At 41.5% G+C, this 17,548-nt stretch overlaps 2 protein-coding genes across 2 annotated transcripts in view; one reads left to right on the forward strand and one right to left on the reverse strand.

The window, feature by feature from the left end:
• On the forward strand, positions 1–11,078 carry cacng1a (calcium channel, voltage-dependent, gamma subunit 1a). Its single transcript, XM_068592448.1, has 4 exons — positions 1–587; positions 6,589–6,663; positions 9,085–9,231; positions 9,343–11,078. The coding sequence occupies exons 1-4, from the start codon at positions 350–352 to the stop codon at positions 9,573–9,575; spliced, it is 693 nt and encodes a 230-aa protein (XP_068448549.1). The 5' UTR covers positions 1–349; the 3' UTR covers positions 9,576–11,078.
• A 487-nt stretch (positions 11,079–11,565) lies between these two features.
• Positions 11,566–17,548, reverse strand: part of helz (helicase with zinc finger) — a 51,367-nt gene continuing 45,384 nt past the window's right edge. Inside the window, exons 32-33 of the mRNA XM_068592330.1 lie at positions 17,232–17,523; positions 11,566–15,981 (exon numbers count right to left, since the gene is read on the reverse strand). Coding sequence (XP_068448431.1) covers positions 15,377–15,981; positions 17,232–17,523 — 897 coding nt within the window. The 3' untranslated portion in view covers positions 11,566–15,376. The remainder of the gene's footprint in view (positions 15,982–17,231; positions 17,524–17,548) is intronic.

Raw genomic sequence — 17,548 nt, forward strand, 5'->3', positions numbered from 1 at the left:
CTTGGTTTGGTCATCAACTTTCTTGATCTTCCTTAACAGCTGTAAGTCTAAACTTGCAGCCCCACAGTTGTACAGCAAGTCACAGTGTGTCGGGAGAAGGCGACTCGTAACTGGGACGGAGCAGTCTGGCCCCTTTCCCTTCGAACCAGAAGCACAGCTCTGCGACGGGGCGAGAGAAGACACTCGACTCCGGCGGAGAGAGAAAAGGAGAAGAGACGTTGTGGGAATCTTGCTGCAGTCACTGAGGAAAGCAGCCCCTGGGACACAGACCAGTGTGTTCACATTACACACTTTTTCTTCATATCCGGGGAAGAATATTCACTGATCCGAAATCTCCCCACCTGGAAACATGCACAAGCGCACAAAGATAAAGATCGCAATCTTCGTGCTTCTGGTGGGTATGGCATGCATGTTCACGGCGGTGGTAACGGACCACTGGGCCGTGCTCAGCCCGCGGGTGGATAGAGTCAATGAGACCTGCGAGGCGGCCCACTTCGGCCTGTGGCGGCTCTGCAAGAAGCACATCTACATCACCCCAGAAATCTACATGCAGGGGCATGGATGTGGCCCCATCAGCCTGCCTGGAGGTAAGAGATTATTGGAGCAAAAACCTTCTGCATCTGGCAGATGAAATGACAATACTGTATTAATACTGTATGTCTGTACTGTGAGGGACCTCGATGCTATCCAGCCCACAGCTCCGAGGTGGGGAACTTCTAATAACAGGCTCTAATGCAGGATCACATGACATTTTAAACTTCCATAGACTTCAATTAAATATTAAATGTGCCCACATAAATATTTGACATCTGCCAGTGATGGCCAAGAATGAGGCAGCGAGTGCCATGGCTGCAGTTCTTTGCAAAGCAAATGCCACAACAGCTGATTTTACTGGTTGGTGTCTCCTCTCAGAGGTATTTATTATTAAAATCCAGTTGGCCAGTTGATTCTCCATACAACAGCGGAGCCAGTACCTGACATATATAGACACTCGAGACTAGACTATAGAACATATTCAGGACACTTACATTAAAATAGTCTGAACTGACTGCATTTAAATACACTTTTGAGGTACTTGTACTTTATGTCAGTATTTTCATTGGTAACACTTTATGAATGGGTTCTGTGTTAAAATATGATCTATTTTCTATTTGTAGTCTCAAATGACATACATCCTTCAATTTTATATTACGTCATACTCAAGGGGAAGTATTGAGGATTACTCTAATAATTTAAACGCATTTCAGTACTTATTTCATAGCACTACACTGTGAAAGGGCAGAGCGGTCAGTAGTACTTCGGGATACAATAATTAAATGTCGTAGGGTGTGGACTTACTTAAATGTAAGTAAAGCACAGCAATTCGCAATTGTAATTAAATGAAATTGACGTAAACAGTGTCGAGCAGCTGCTGACGAGCAGGGACTCGCATCTCAATGAGTTGTGGGCAGAGTCTCATCTGTTGAACCACGCTGGCAAAATGACCGTTAGCTGAGAAACCATTATCTGACCGTCGCTTGGTACCTGGCCCTGCATGCCGCTTTATTTAAATTAGCCTGGATTCCCCCCCCCTAAATTTGTCCAACTCATAAGGCGAAGAGGAACTCCCAAAATATGTCCCAACTGTTGGCAGCTGTTAGATTTGGGGGAAATCGCAGACACTGTTTGCCGTGCAGGGCCATTCCAGAAGCAGATGAAATGTCTATCAGTGCTGACATGACAAGCATGTGCTGAATATACTAAATCAGCTCAGCCCACCCAGGCATGCGGGGAATTCATCAGATTGTAAAGACAAGTGGCAAATCCTGCTAGAGCCTTTATCTGCATATACATACATACATACATACATACATACATACATACATACATACATACATACATACATACATACATACATACATACATACATACATACATACATACATATGTACATGCATGCTGTACATATGTACTGACAGTTGTGATCTCTAAATATTTGGAAAGTGAGTTTATAATAAGAGCCAGAACATTTGGTCGAGCCACTTGTTTCCGAAGAAATGGCATTCATGTCTTCAACATTACGTATGATTTGTGATGACCACTGTGGCAGCCTTTATTTAGGAAGCAAGTAAATCCATCCGTCTCGATGCTGCTTATTCCGGCCCGATAGCTGTATTTGGACAGGAACATTATTGTTTATCATAGCCACACGTCTACAAAGAGGTGTCAACCTCTGATTGAAAGCAGAAGTTAAACAGTATGTGAGGAGGTCCCCACTGCGGCACACTTAAAATATGGGCTGAGTGGTTGTTCAGGTCTGCTGCTGACAAAGCACAGATGGTGAGACTCAGGAAAGCTGTTCTGCGTATAATGAAGACTTATATTCCACTGTATGTCATTTCAGCTCAAAGTAAGAAAGTTTCATCTGAGCTAAAATGTACCCGAAGGCTATTTTAGTTTGATATGCTGTGAGCTGTAAATAAGAAACATCAGATATGTTACAATGCTCCTCCTTGCTACAGCACACCGAGCTTTCCTTACTATAATGTTTTACCCATGATTCCAGGAAGGGAAAGGGTGTGATTTTGTGAACCGCTTAGCAAGCAGTCGTAGTTATAAATAAAGGCCACGTACATTTTCAGCTGTCTTGGGGGGGAGACCACGAGGGGTAGTGTGTGCACGCCAAGTTCAGCTGCCTTCTGAGTGACGGGGCCGCATGGATCGGTCCGGCATAGCTTTAAGGCCTGCTGTCCCACCAAACTGTTCCCACGAGACCCCCCCCCTTGCAGCTTGACATCTCCATGCAGTCACTCAAATTACTTCACACGCCCCGGCATGGGATGCATAGTTCAAAAAGAAAGTGGTGCCACTGGTATTTTGCATAGGCTCTCAACTTTCCTAATAACCAAGGCATAGGCTTTATATATGGAGATGGTGAACTGCCAGGGATGCCTAAACACTTATTTAGACAAGCGTGCTATGCTTCTCTGGATATATATATATATATATATATATATATATATATATATATATATATATATATATATATAGAGAGAGAGAGAGAGAGAGAGAGAAAGAGAGAGAGAGAGAGAGAGAGAGAGAGATATCAGAAGTAAAATGAGGAGAAGTTGTAAAATATGTAGAAAATACACACTTGTGCACTTGTGTTGACCCAGAAACATAACTGAAGTTGTCACCACTGGTCTTTGCTAAAGAACTTAAGATTCAGGAAGGTAACGACACCCAAATAGATCAGACAAAACAAACACCAGGGTTCAGAGGTCTGAGCCAATCATAGCTTCTGCCGTTGACTAAATGAATAGCCAGCGCACACCAAAGCTATATAAAGTGTGATCGACATTGTGCAGAAAGGCTGCTAATCCGATGTCCCCAACTGATCTTTGGAAAGATGACGGATGACCCTGTTAGGAACAAGAGGGGCTTTGCAGCACTTGTCAGCGGAGCCGAGCAGGAAAAGACCAGACACAAGAGGTGGATCAGTGCGTGTCAATGTGCTCACGCCATTTGCCACGCTTTGTGCTGGAAAAATGGTACGGAAAGGTGTAATCAGGCAACACACATCCAGTCACGTGAGGGAATAAAGCTGCTTGATACAGATAATGAGCTCAAAGCATCCACTCCGAGGCGCAACGCTGAGTGGCTCCACTTCAACATGTACAACAAAACAGATGTGTGTTTACTGAATGAAGACACACTCAGCCTGCTGGCAGCGCTTCTGCTTTTCAACCCCGGACCTGAAACAACATCTTATTTTAAATACAGATGAGACCTTGTTTCCTGCCTTTGAAAGAGTGGTCTGGTGGGAAAGTATGTGTGTGTGTGTGTGTGTGTGTGTGTGTGTGTGTGTGTGTGTGTGTGTGTGTGTGTGTGTGTGTGTTATAATATAAAATGTTTGTGAAATTAGTGAAGTTCAAAGATATTTTCCAGCCTTTTTGATTCAGGGTCTGGCTCAGATGTGCAACCATTGACAAGCATCTCTCCCGCCTCACCCCTCTTCCATATGTGCCTGCTACAGTGAACACTGTGGAGCGTGTTGCTTAGTAACCTCTGTTTTTTACGGCCAGTCCCTGTACTCATTCATTTTTTTTTGTATGTGTGTGCTGTATTGTGTTGGCCGGCAGCATTAAAAGCTTGTAATTCTAAAGAAGATCTTTGTAAACATGTTGCCTTGGCCTTGAAAAAATATAAATCAGAGTTAATGTTTTTTTGCTGTTGATATCAAATGACTCTGCTGCTTCCTGATAAAAACCATCTGACATCCCATTTAGCTTATTTTCATGGTTAACAGGGGACATAGGAACATTTCCTACCCGCCCAGCACGGGACATCGAGCTTTAACCATTATGCGATGCCGCACAGCGCCGTCTAATTCCGCATGAAAGCCTTTCACCGATGTCCTGTGGTGAAGCTGTCAGTAAAAAGGGATTAGGGACATTTGTGTGAGTGGAGACCTCATAGCATAAGCGAGATCATTGATGTACACTTGACTTTGCATGAGTAGATGTAACAGAGTGATCTGGTGTTGAATACAGCACATAACCGTCCTCAGTCCTTCTGCACATATGATCATCCGAACCCACTTTTTAATGCCAAGAAATTCTCCAGCTTTCAGAAACACACGTAGCACAACGTGAAGCCTCAGATGTTGCCTCCCTGCATGCGCTTGATCCTCTACTTTGAGGCATGCAAGAAGTGTGTGGTATGAACTAAGCATGTTTTCTTTTCTTTTTTTAACTCTTGGCTAAACATCCAAGAATGTTTACTCTACTAAACCTGTGACTACATAAAGCGGCCTGGCTTTATTTGTGCAAATCCCCGAGGTTTAACACCTTGTCTGCTCAAGAAAAAAATGATTGTGATGTCTGTTGTCGACATTTTTATTTTGACAGGCAGCCCACACGAAGCAGACCAGGGTCTGCACGCTATCTCTGAACTATTTTAGTGGTAATATTGTCCTGGGAGCGTCCATCTGTGAGATGCTAATAGAAAAACAATGGTGGCTGGATATGAGACAGTGTAAGATGCTCAAAGTATCTTAATGTGATACATATAGTGCGAACGTGCTGTACGTGGGGTGAAGTCAATCTATCCATCATTTATTTATGATTAAATAGAAATGTGAAAATGTTAGAAAAATTCACTCGACCCCTCGGAGTAAAATCATGAAAACAGGAACATTTATTCGTTGCAAGGAAGGAGCCGAGTCAGAAGTACAACATGATAGACAAATTGCATATCCAAGACTGCTCAAAGATCTCTCAAAGGACCACCTCTTAAAGACTCATCATGACCCACTAACAGAAACCCTCATGACGTCTTCGGCCTGATCGTGAACCTTTACGTCGTCCCATAGAGCGGTTTGTAAGAAATGCTCATATGATAACAAAGGAACTGCACAATTTCAGATAGAAACATACAGACTCCCCAGTCTCACTGCTATCAGGAGACATGCTGAGTTTGTGTGTAAGATTAAACAGAGACAGTAAGATGACAAGTCTGAATATAACAGTGAAACAGTAAATGATTAGGTGTGAATATTGTTTTTCTTCCAACAGAAAACGTTTAGGATTGGTTTTCTTGGTTCAGAAAAGAAAGAAGACATGGCCCGAAACACAACTTTAGATTATTCAGAGGGGGAAAAGAGTTTCAGTGAAATAGAAATGAATTCTAAAACATAGACTAGGAGTCGGGTTTACAGCCAAAGTAAATTAAATGATGTTCATAACATGACACTTTTGATAAAGATTTGGTTTATTTTCCAGCAACGGCAACATGGCTGAACTTAAGCAACTTGGTTGGGATTAAAAATGTATATTTTAGATGACAAAGTGAGATGTATTTAGAGAATAGGCAATGTGTTTGTCAGAGTTAAAAGCAGTTAAATGCTTTATCAGGCATCCATTTTAATAAACTAATTAACTATTACAGTCATGCCTCAGGCTACATGACGGTTCCCTCACTTTCTACACATTACGCAATTTCATGAGACAAGGCCAAACTTTTTCAAAAAGATACATCAAAGAACAGTCAATCAGATCCTGTGAATCATTAATTATTGAAATGTAATAAAATATCAGACCAAATGACTGTAATGTGAGAGGCTCATGCTAACGACGCCTACAAGGATTATATATTAATTAAAGAGCACATTGCTTTGGTTTTAAGGTCTGCAACGTTCTCTTTCACTCTCCTGATTAACTGCTTTTGTGGAAATACAAGTACAAAGAAGACAAGGAAGCTTTAAAAACCAACATTGAAGCCCAACACCACACTGCATGCAGATACAGCTAACTGCTAGCTTATAAATGTAAGCACTTCGCGACTGAAAAGGCAGCTATTTCTCTCAAGAGTTAATGAGTTAGAGACCTAAACAGAAATAAAATGGAGTGAATATTTGACTGAACCACAAATGTGTTTTCAAATAAATAAAAATGTCTGCTAAATGGGAAGCTGCCATCTATGTGGCGATAACAAACGTAATGTATACACTATTGTTGCGATTACGACTTTGTGCTGCCTTCCAGAGCCAAAAAATCATTTGATGTCAGTGTAAATTTGAACTAAATCCTATTTTCTTTCTCTTCACAGAGGAAAACTGCACTTACTTCAGACACTTCACTCCGGGGCTGGATGCCGAGATATTTGAATACAAAACACAAAAAGGTAGGTGTCTGTCATTGTTCCCCTATCCAGGTTACTTTCATGCCATGCGGTCTAAACATGAAAAAGGGAGAGATTCATTCATGAATTCATTTTGAAACACGTTCCTTGAAACATAGGATTTCCCAGTTTGTGTGAAGTTGAACATCAAACTGGTTTCATCACGTATTCCCAGCTGACCTCACCTGCTGCTGCGGCTGCGGCTCTGATCTGCGTTTCAAAATCCCACTCATGTTTCACGACTGACCTCAGAACAGTTATTGGTGTCACAGCAGGTGTATTGGACCAGCTGACAGTGACAAAATTCTTCATTGGCTATGAAGAAGTTGTGGTTGAAAGGCAATTGGATTTTCCTTCAGCGGTTCCCAACCCCTATGTCTAACTGGCTAAAAGTAAATGCACTCACACAGGTCATGACTGGCAAAACTTGATATCACTTTATACAAAAACAGAGCCCGTATACACAATGCACTAGCACTGCATTGCATGTGATTCATGTTTTTTTCTACAGTGTTTTTCAGAACTTCTCATCAATACTTTTTAAAAACAGTTTGCTTCCACTACGATGGTCCCTAGCTTGGGGGTCCAAGTTCATCCCGCTACGTCACATAATGTAAGAAAATACTGACACAATTGATATAATAGATTGTTTTTAAATCGCCATATCTCTCAAATACGTATCGCATTCTCCGATTCGTTTCCAGTCACAGCCGCAGTGTGCTGACACAAGGCTGTTAGTGTTTCACACATGGCTCCTCAGGAACAGCGCAAGTCGTTTTAGAGCCGTGTGCGTTTGTTCCAGCGCCCCATTCTCTCCATCTTTCTCCCTCGAGTGTGACCCTGTTACAGCTGGGACCGTACAGCCAGCGCATGTTGTATGACAGCCCTCCCATGTAATGTGCGTTAGGGGGTCGAGCACATGTGGAGCACTGTCGCACTCAATTACTGGGGTGTAAATGTGAATAAGGCTTGTGTAGGAAGTTGTACACACCCCCACATCCGAAACTCAGAGATGCTAATGCAATAATACATAGGTACCCCCTCTGCCATCCTCTAACACACACACACACACACACACACACACACACACATGCTGCCCCTGGGAATAACACTGTACGGTTAGTGGAATGATTGCAGGACTGTCCTAAGTTCCTTGTAGTGTTGTTCACTCTTGACTGAGCCATTTGGCAATAGACCAACCATAATGGCGCACATGGTTGAATGAGCATAGTAGATGTGTGTCACCACAGGCACACAATAAAATTGACTGCGAGGAAATTCTTGAAAATTGAGAATAGTCAAGGATGCTGGAGGTAGAGCATTTGGAGGTTCTGCGTGTCTTTTCCCAAACATAACTAAACTGAGCAAAATGTCTGCATGAACGTTATTGTGTCATCAGAAGTGAACATGAACTTTTATTATTTGTTCTTGTTAAATCTCTCCTACATACATAGAGAAAAGCAACACATCCACACACCTATTCACACATAAATAATCCCACAAACATATACAAGAACATACAGTATATATACATGCATACACACGTAGACACACAAAACCAACACACCTTTTGGCCTAAGTAAAGCCTTTTTTTTAATTTCCCCTTACGGCGGCACTACAGACTTTTTCACATGTCGATCTTGTGCTTCTGAGAAAAGAGCCCCGATGGAATGAGCCCTGTCTGACTGAAACACCGGTACCCTTTGATGTCTCCCTGGCTCTGGCTTTTGAGAAACTTTGGTGTGAACACAGCGTGTTCAGGGTGCGGTTCATCCTCCCTAGCCAGCAGAAGATGAAGGCTCTCTCCCCCAAAGGAGGGCCTCTCCCCTGGGCATGGTTCACAGGCAAACAGGCGGCAGATCAAAGGCCTCATATCCCATCCACCTCTCGGGTCGGAAAAAACAAGCCAGCTGCGGTTTCCTGTTACGGAGACACCTCTTATCTGTAAACAAATTACAATCACATCGCGTATTTGTATGGCGAATGAAAGATTTAGAGGACAGAGAGGAGCTGAAGCCTCCTCTGTGTCATTGCGCTCCGTTGTTGGACGAAAACTATTAAAAAAAAACACATCAGTGGGACACACTGTTGCACTGGGACATGATTCATCATTACCATGAAACCTTTTCCTGAACAGATGCATTGTTTAATCCTGTTTGATTGATGTTTTCTCCAAACTGTTTTAGGAAACAACTTCTTTTTTTTTTTTCAAACAATACATCTGTGATTTTTGTCTTCAGCAGGAACTTAACAACTCGTGTGTGTCACAGTCTCAGGAGATGAACCACTGCGTTCTCATCTGTTTTCTCATTGGATTTGTTTCCAATGAGAACAACACAGAACAAGAAGGCCCCTCTTAAGAGATGCCATTGGATTGTGAAGGTAATTTATCAAGTCAACACCTCTTGGTCTCTTTCTCTCCAGAGTACAACATCTCGGCCGCCGCCATCTCCATCTTCAGCCTCGCCTTCATGATCCTGGGGTCTCTGTGCTTGTTCGGATCCTGTACCGGTAAAGGCAAAGGAAGAGACTACCTCCTCAAACCCGCTGGCATGTTTTTTGCATTTGCAGGTGAGTGTCGTGCGCCAACCACATTTCAATATCCCTGCAGCATTTACATGTTGGAATGCAAAAAATAAAGTACACAACTCATGTTCCCAAATCCCTCCCTCTCCATCCCAGGTCTCTGTGCCTTCATCTCACTGGAAGTGATGCGCCAGTCGGTCAAACGCATGATCGAGAGCGAAGATACCATCTGGATCGAGTACTACTACGCCTGGTCCTTTGCTTGTGCTTGCACCGGCTTCGTCCTCCTCTTCCTCACCGGCATCGCCCTCCTGCTCCTCTCCATGCCCCAGATGCCCAGGAACCCGTGGGAGACTTGCATGGACGCCGATCCGGATCAAGTGGAGTGATTGCGCAGCGGAGGAGACGAATGCAGGATGAGTGACGGTGTCTTTTAGTTTGGAGGACAGATTTGAGTATAGATTCATTTCAAAGAACAAGAGTTGGAAATTAAAGAGTAACGGCAAGATGACAGAAACTGGTTTTGGCGTGGATGGACCGTAGCCAAGATGTCCGACTGCCTTCTCCTGTATGCTCACTCAGAGTGAGAAATGAGGCCTTCAGCATCTTCTTCGCTATGGGTCTTGTTGGAGATCAGAGCTCAAATCTGACTCGAGTCCTAGAAACTAACTAACTTCTCAGTGACAGCTCTACTACTATTTTTCTCTCGGCTGATTAAAAAACAGAAATGTTCAAAATCTTTTCACAAATGTCACCGTTATGTGACATGGTCTGGTTTGGTCTTCCAAATAAGTCATAGGGGTTATACTTTAGATTCATACACATTTTGAGTTCATACAGTTATGGCCTGTCATCTACAGCAGTTTTTTTTGGGGGGGGATTTTATGTACTGCATTGTATGATATCTTGTATATAACCATTAGTCATCTGTGGAATTTTGTTTGGAATAGCTCAAGGACTCATTTACTGGCAAGAAATACACATTTTCTAAGAGAAGTTGAGACATACGTACTCAAATGTGCAATTCATATTTTCGAAGATCTACAAAGAGCCTCTAAAGATGACCGATTTCAGGCTAAGCCGAGCACAGAGCAGGTTTGTTCATGTGGCCGGCTGAATGCTAAACACCCACACGGTCTGCATGTTGGAAAAGGTTCAGCTCTAGCAGGTGCACATACAAGGCCTTTTACTTTGTTGACAGCTTCCAAACCAAACAGACACAAATAATTCTCTGTTCCTTTTCATGAGTCATCATCGTATATCGGTTTATCTCACCGAGCCTTCACCCCAAATACAAAGAGTAAATGGTATAAAACCATATCAATACCACACACCTTTTCCGAGGCCGAGCGCAACATTGCTACAAAGATAGTATGAAAAACAACACCGGTTTAAAGTTCTTCAGGTTTTCACAAGTTTGCAGTTTATCTAATTGCTGTGAAATTTCATGCTAAGTGTGATTTTTCTCATCAGGATCCTGTATGGTCTGGAAGTTGTGTAGTGCTGTGGCTGTCAAGAGACACTGTCAACCAGACATTTGTTTTACTGTGGCCCAGCATCACCTACTGTATGAAACAGCTGCTGTCCCGGGTTCAAGCATTTACAATTTCTGTGCTAAATGTCCTTTTTATGAGGTTGTTCGTGGCTAAAGTCCATTTATTTTATTTTTAACTATATTTCTTTTGACTTTGATATGTTTTAGCAAAAAAAGTGAAGCGAAAAGAAAAAAATTGTATGTTAAAGTAGTGTATTTCTAAATTCTCAGTCTTATGTTTCAGTCTTTTTCTTTGCATAGGTCATCAAATGAAACACATTTTGAATGCAGTGTAGTCTGTGTATGTGTTTGAAACGTGCCATATCTTTGAAACCAAAATTAAATCTTGATAAGCTTTCGTTTGTTTGTGTCTTCAGTTTCCTTTGCTTGTGCGTATCGACGACAAAAGGTGCAAAGAGTGATGTGCTTTGGTGCTTTGGTGGCACCTGGTTATTTTAGGACCAGACGCTCCTCTCCATCACCGGCTCTCCCTGCATTGCTTTGTAGCTTCTTTTAGCTCCACCCTTTCATACATCCACTGACTGACCATTCATTAGCATATTTCTCTGGAAATTCTGCCCATAAAAGGTAATCTTCCTAGCACAGCTAGGCACATTTCCCTTCTTTTGTCACAACCTGCAAGCCAGGTTATTACACAGGCGACACTGTGACCATTTTCCAGGAAGAGAGGAATCCTTTGATGATGAATTAAGTAACTTCAAACCCCATAATCATTCCTGTGGCCCTACTGGTATTCAATAGGCACCCTCTTCTCTATAGTACGACAGTGTAAAGCAGGGGATGAACAACAAAAAGGACTCCAGCAGTTTCAATAAAAACACTTTAATAGAGAAACAAATAAAAAAGAAAATAAACTTTTGAAACACAGTCTAAATCCTTTATTATAACCACCAACAATTGAAATGAAGAAGAGTAAAACAGATCTATTCATTATTTTTGTACCCACGAGGGAGGAACCAATGGGAATGGGAGGCTGGGGGAACAGGTGTGCCATTGATTCACTGCAGCGAGGGAGAAACAGAGGAGAGCAAACAGATAACAGGAAGAGATGTGGCGTTTATAGAAGGCTGAACACAGTGCTCTCTACTGGCTGGGCAAAAGGTTGCTCCCTCTCCGTGTGCCACGCACACAGACGTTGGTTTCGCTTTGTTTTCTTTCAAAAGGAAACAGAATTTGTTTAAAGATGATAAATGGCGCAATGTTAGGAGGCTGGACTTCATTTCATTGCAAAGGTCCTGTCAAAACCTTTGGAAACAAAAAAAAAAAAGGACAAAAATTAAGCTATAAAAACCAACCGGCAAAGATTTGTAATTAAGATCCCTTTAAAATGTCTTTGGCTCAATCTCTTCTGCCTCAAAAACAAATACAAGTAAAGAAGCGGTGAAACATTAGTATTGCACAACTTCAGAGATTAGCCAACGACTGCTTTGGGGAGCGATGGTTCCTTAAACAAACGTGTCCAAAGCGCCGTAGATACAACACACACCAGGGAGCAACCTCAGCTTTCGCCCTGCTAAGTAACTGCAGAAAAAAAGAACTTACATAACCCTTACATAGTTGATTGACATGTTAGTAAAATATTATAATAGTTTTGTTGATAATGTCACAAGTTATTGTACACATCAAATAATATACCAAAATTTGATTCTGTAGGTTGAACAAAAACTTTTTTTTCTTTTTCTCATTTTTTTCTCATCCACAAATCAATACAAACTGATAAAAACAGGGATAAAAACCAGCCAGCATTTCTCAACATGCATGAAAAGAAAGAAAAAAAAAACCTTCACATTAAAAAACAAAACCATGTTGATTGTTGTACAGCGGTGAGATAACAAAACAGGACAAATCCAGCAACATATACTTAAAAATATGTATTCTACAGTGAAATAAGTCATCTTATAACAGCTGCAACAGAAGTTCTCCTCTTTGTCAAATCAGCCAGACACAGTCTTAAGTAAAAGAAAAAAAGAGACATCTACAAAGTTGTCAACAAGATGTCGCAACTATCAACTAGGTTGTTGTCCATTTTTAGAATTATTATTTTTTGTGAATTTGCATAATTAAAAAGGGCATACCTCTTCTTTGAACAGTTTCTACAAAATTGAGGAAATCCCAAAGTTCTTGTTTGTAAATATCTAGAAAATGCATATTTACAAGTATGTGTTGTTCTCCGCCTAGTCAGAAAGTCTGGACCTTTGAATTACAATGTCAAAACTTAAAAACGCACAAATAAAACCATAAAGCTCTCCGCTGACTGTTAAAAACACATCTAAGTTTATTAGCTGTGGAACACCGGCTTTCTGGGGAGGTGACGTTGGAAAAGATTTAACGGTGTAACTGCCGGGTGAAAGCCATGAAATGGCAGGATGTTGGAATTTGAAAACGGGGCAGTGGTGTTTTAATAATTAAAATGAATTACGTATAACAGGACCAAGCACTGGATGACTGTTCCCAGTATTGCTTTCATCCAAAAAGGGAACACCTTGGCAGATATAGCATCAGCATCTTTTTATGTTTTTCTTGCAAGGTACTTCTGATCAGCGAGGCTTCACTATGTTCGCAGTGAAATTCATGAGCATGAAAGCGTGCGTCTGTATTTCAACTAATAAGCAACTCGCTGACTGAAATTCAAATATGAACGTTTACGTGGTATGTTCATCGTGTGTGAAGAGAGTAATGTGGACGTTGCTCATGTTAAGCACAGTCGGCGCTTTATCCAAGCCAATTAAAAGGGGAAGATTAATCTACCGCTTTTTTAAAGTTAGCAATCAGATCAGACTGAAAAGGTGAATAATGTAATTGTCTGAATGACAAGTAACAACGTGCATACATAAAAACAATTTGTTCTTATTTTGCACAGTCGAACAAACACATTGACAGTCACACGTCTTTGAACAGCTTATCTCATACTCGTACGGTGCTATTTTTTGGGTTAAATCTTAAGCAGTGTTGAAAGGAATAAGGGATCTGTTTGCTTTAAATGCCATGAAATCAGAAAAAAAATAGGGACCCGGGAAAAGCTTTCAACTTATACTTGTATGGCCAATGTTCTTCTTGGAACTGGAAGCAAATATCCCCTTTTGGGTGAGCTTTTTAATTGTTGTCTATTAAATAGGTCATAATATTCCGAGATTAGACGAGTGTCTAACTCTTACAAATTGTCTTTGGGCAATCTGGTTCCTACTATGAAAAGGTATCTAGAAACTGAGAAAGTCTGACTGCCAAAAAACAGTTTGTTAAGGGCATAATGTGACCAAGATCCAGACCGCATCCAATCAAACAAAAAGCAACAAACACTGGTATTTAGGAATCTACAGTTTCAATATACTACAGATTTAACCAAAGAAATGCTTAGAGTTGCGTGTTCAAAAATGTCTGACAGGCAGTGTTGATCACACCCTCAGTTTCAACTTACCCATCATGACACATCACTGACCTCACCACTCTCTCCTCACTTTCACAAACCTTCTGAGTACTGCAACCTTTTTTAAAAAACAAAACAAAAAAAAACACTCAAAAGCAATTAGTGACAAAAAATAACTCATTTCATATGCTCAACAATTAAAACAATTTCTGTGAGAAGATTTTTGCTGACACAAAGAAAAGAAATACAATAAAATTAACTAAAATGACTGAGCATCGGCCACAAGCGAAGCAGTTTGGGATAATCTTATCATAGACCGTGATGCCTGGTGTTCTCTGATCCTTAAAACAAACAAAGGAGGAATGACATGGTTGCTGCTATTTTGACATTTTCACACCATCTTTTTTTTTTGCTTATGAGAAATTGGTGAAAAGTTAAACACGCAATCAATATTTGTATTGTTGTTTTAGTAAATAAACAGTAAATAATCACATTTACTACTAAATCACTAAGAATAATTCCCAGCTATTCCCAGGATGTCTAAGAATTAAGGATCAGAAGCCAACAAACAGAAAATAATTCATAATGCAAAAGCTAGCATGATACAGGAATTTAAGGACATGTCTGTGGCATACAATTCAGTCTTTTATTTTCTTCATATTTACAGATTAGAGGAAATTTGATCTACTTCTATACACTGTTTCCATGTAGTTTCTGTGTCAGTCGACCACTTAGCTGTTGTCCGTTACCACAACTACAGTAGTATGAAAAATCAAGACGTAACGTCCACTCAAAACTGAGGAATACAAAATGATAAAAACTTCAACATACTTATTTAGTAACCAACGAAACCAACTTCAATTAGGAAAAATATGCAGGTAGCTAAGTGGTCAACCAAATTCTTTTTTTTTTCTTTTATATATATATATTTTTTTTTATAACTTTTTTTTTTTAGCATTACGTACATATACAAGTGTAGATAATATAAGTATATATTCATATATACATAATGAGTATGTATATATACCAGTAATGCATTCATTATATATACTTATTTTCTTCACAGATATGTGAAACAGGAGAAAAAATGACAAATAACAAATAAAAAGTTAAAATGAAACAAAATGCAGAAAACAAACCTACTGATAGAAACAATTTGTAAATGCACTTTGCACTATATATATATTTTTTTGTGTTTTTAGAAACTGTTTTACCTTTTTTTGTTTAATTTTATATTTCATCACTTACTTAATATGCAGGAGGGGTGACACTCATTTAAAGTAGGAATAGTACCCATTGCTACCATTTGAACTTCCTATACTCAGCTCTTGTAAGAGGGAGAGAGGGTCGCTGTTCTTTTTGACCTGTTCGGGGCGAACAGCTCGGGGTTTGGGTGGAGCACGCAGGGCGCTGGCATAGGACATGGTTGGTGGTTTGCTTAAATTTGGAGCCCCCTGGCTGGCCTCTGCAGGAGCCTGTGGCGGGGGTGGTGGTGGCGGCGGCGGCGGCGGTGGCTGCTGTTGTTGTTGTTGTTGTTGTTGTTGCTGCTGCTGCTGTTGTTGTTTTTGTTGCTGCTGCTGTTTTTGTTGTTGTTGTTGTTGTTGTTGCTGCTGCTGCTGCTGCTGCTGCTGTTGTTGCTGCTGCTGCTGCTGTTGCTGTTGTTGTTGTTGCTGCTGCTGCTGATGTTGCTGCTGCTGCTGCTGCTGCTGCTGCTGCTGCTGCTGCTGCTGCTGCTGCTGCTGCTGCTTGTTATTGGGCATGAGAGGAGGAAACTGTCCAAGATGCTGAAGGGAGTTGAGGGAGTGTGGGTGTGTCTGCTGTGCTGCTGTGACCTCAGCCTTCACCTGTTCCTCTGTCTGACGTAGGGCCTTGGAAGCTGGAACAGGATGCAACATCAAAGTTTTCAAAACAATTCTGTAAAAAGGTCACAATGCTTAAACTCTGAAAACCAAAACCCAACGGCAGGATGGAAAATAATGTTTTATTCAAACAAGCGCCATAATAAAAAAACGCTTCCGTCAGAAAAATAACCAGAAACTTAACTTAAAAATGTGACATTTCATCATAAACATTGTGTTCTACATGTTCAATCTCAACAATGAATTCTGCGCTCATCGCAACAAGGAAGCCGTGATTGACTCGGCTAAGATGTCACGTGACAACAATTCTGTGAAACGTTGACCGATAGAGGTGCACTTCTGAATAGGGCTGGGCAGGTTAACGCGAAATTAATCTGGCCATCCTTTAACGGCGTTAACTATTTGATCATGCGTTAACTGCATTTTTTTTGCATTGGGAGGGGCTTATCGCTTTAAATCTCTCCAGGCGGCGTAGTTCAGACCTGGCGTGTTACGGCTCTCCCAGTCCGACCTGCGTGAGGTCAACCAAACATGAAAAATAAATAAGATGCACACTATGACCGCATTACGGCGACACTGCTATTACTTTGAAGGCGCGCACGCGCTTCCGTAGCCTCGCCTGACGTGAAAGCACATATTGTTCTGTAGCTTCTGTTCTCAATGAACAGCGGTGCTGCAAAGAGCCGCGAGCCGCTTCACCTAAAAAAAAAAGTGTTCACAGGCGGTCAGTCTACCGACAGCCTCCGCGTCCAGATTGAAAGTTAATCGCGCATGCGCTAAGCTTCTGATCCACTATGCACAGCAATTTAAGTCAGCGTCACTTCTGGATCTTTACTCTTCTCTCAAAGAGGAGAACTTTCCACACATCACAAGGTGTTCAGTGCACTTGTTCAAGCCAACACAGGCTGGACTTTTCTCACTGAGGAAGAACATTTTGAACTGAACTAGAAAACATGAAACGCACTTATTGCTTTTGTATGAAGTTAATCAATGACTGGTCTTTAACATCTTTAAGGTAAGCAACAGACTGAACATGGACCAAAGAAGGAGTGGCTTGTCCCTCACAGGGACTTACATAAATGAACAGTACCGTAATCGCAGAAAAATAATGTGATTAATCAGTTCAATTTTTTTTAACTTTGCCTAGCCCTAATATTGAAGTGAAAAATCAAGGACACAGAGAGAAACATATGGCAGGCGCAAAAGAAACGTCCCAACACCAGTTTGGGTTCAGAGGGTTAACAACAGCATATTTGGCGGTGCTTACCCAGAAGATCCCGGTGCTGAGCGAGGGTACCCGCTCCGTTACATGGAATGTTCTGGAACTGTCCGGGACCCCCACCATTACTGGGCCAAAGGTCGTGTGAGGGGTAACCGTAGGGTGCATGTGGGTGCTGATGGTGCTGTATGTGTTGATGGGGGTGGTCCTGGAGGTCTGACGAACAGGGCTGGGTCTGTTGGGACAGGGCATTGTGGGCGTTGGCTGGAGACGATTCATCTGGGTAGCTCGAAGAGATGCGACGCTGATAGAGAGGCCGGCCTGGACCTCTGGGTTCATACTGCACAGACAGCAACGATGGATGA

Source organism: Clinocottus analis, unplaced genomic scaffold, assembly GCF_023055335.1.
Source record: "Clinocottus analis isolate CAN_PGR_092001 unplaced genomic scaffold, fCliAna1.0.p SCAF_27, whole genome shotgun sequence".
Taxonomy (NCBI): domain Eukaryota; kingdom Metazoa; phylum Chordata; class Actinopteri; order Perciformes; family Cottidae; genus Clinocottus; species Clinocottus analis.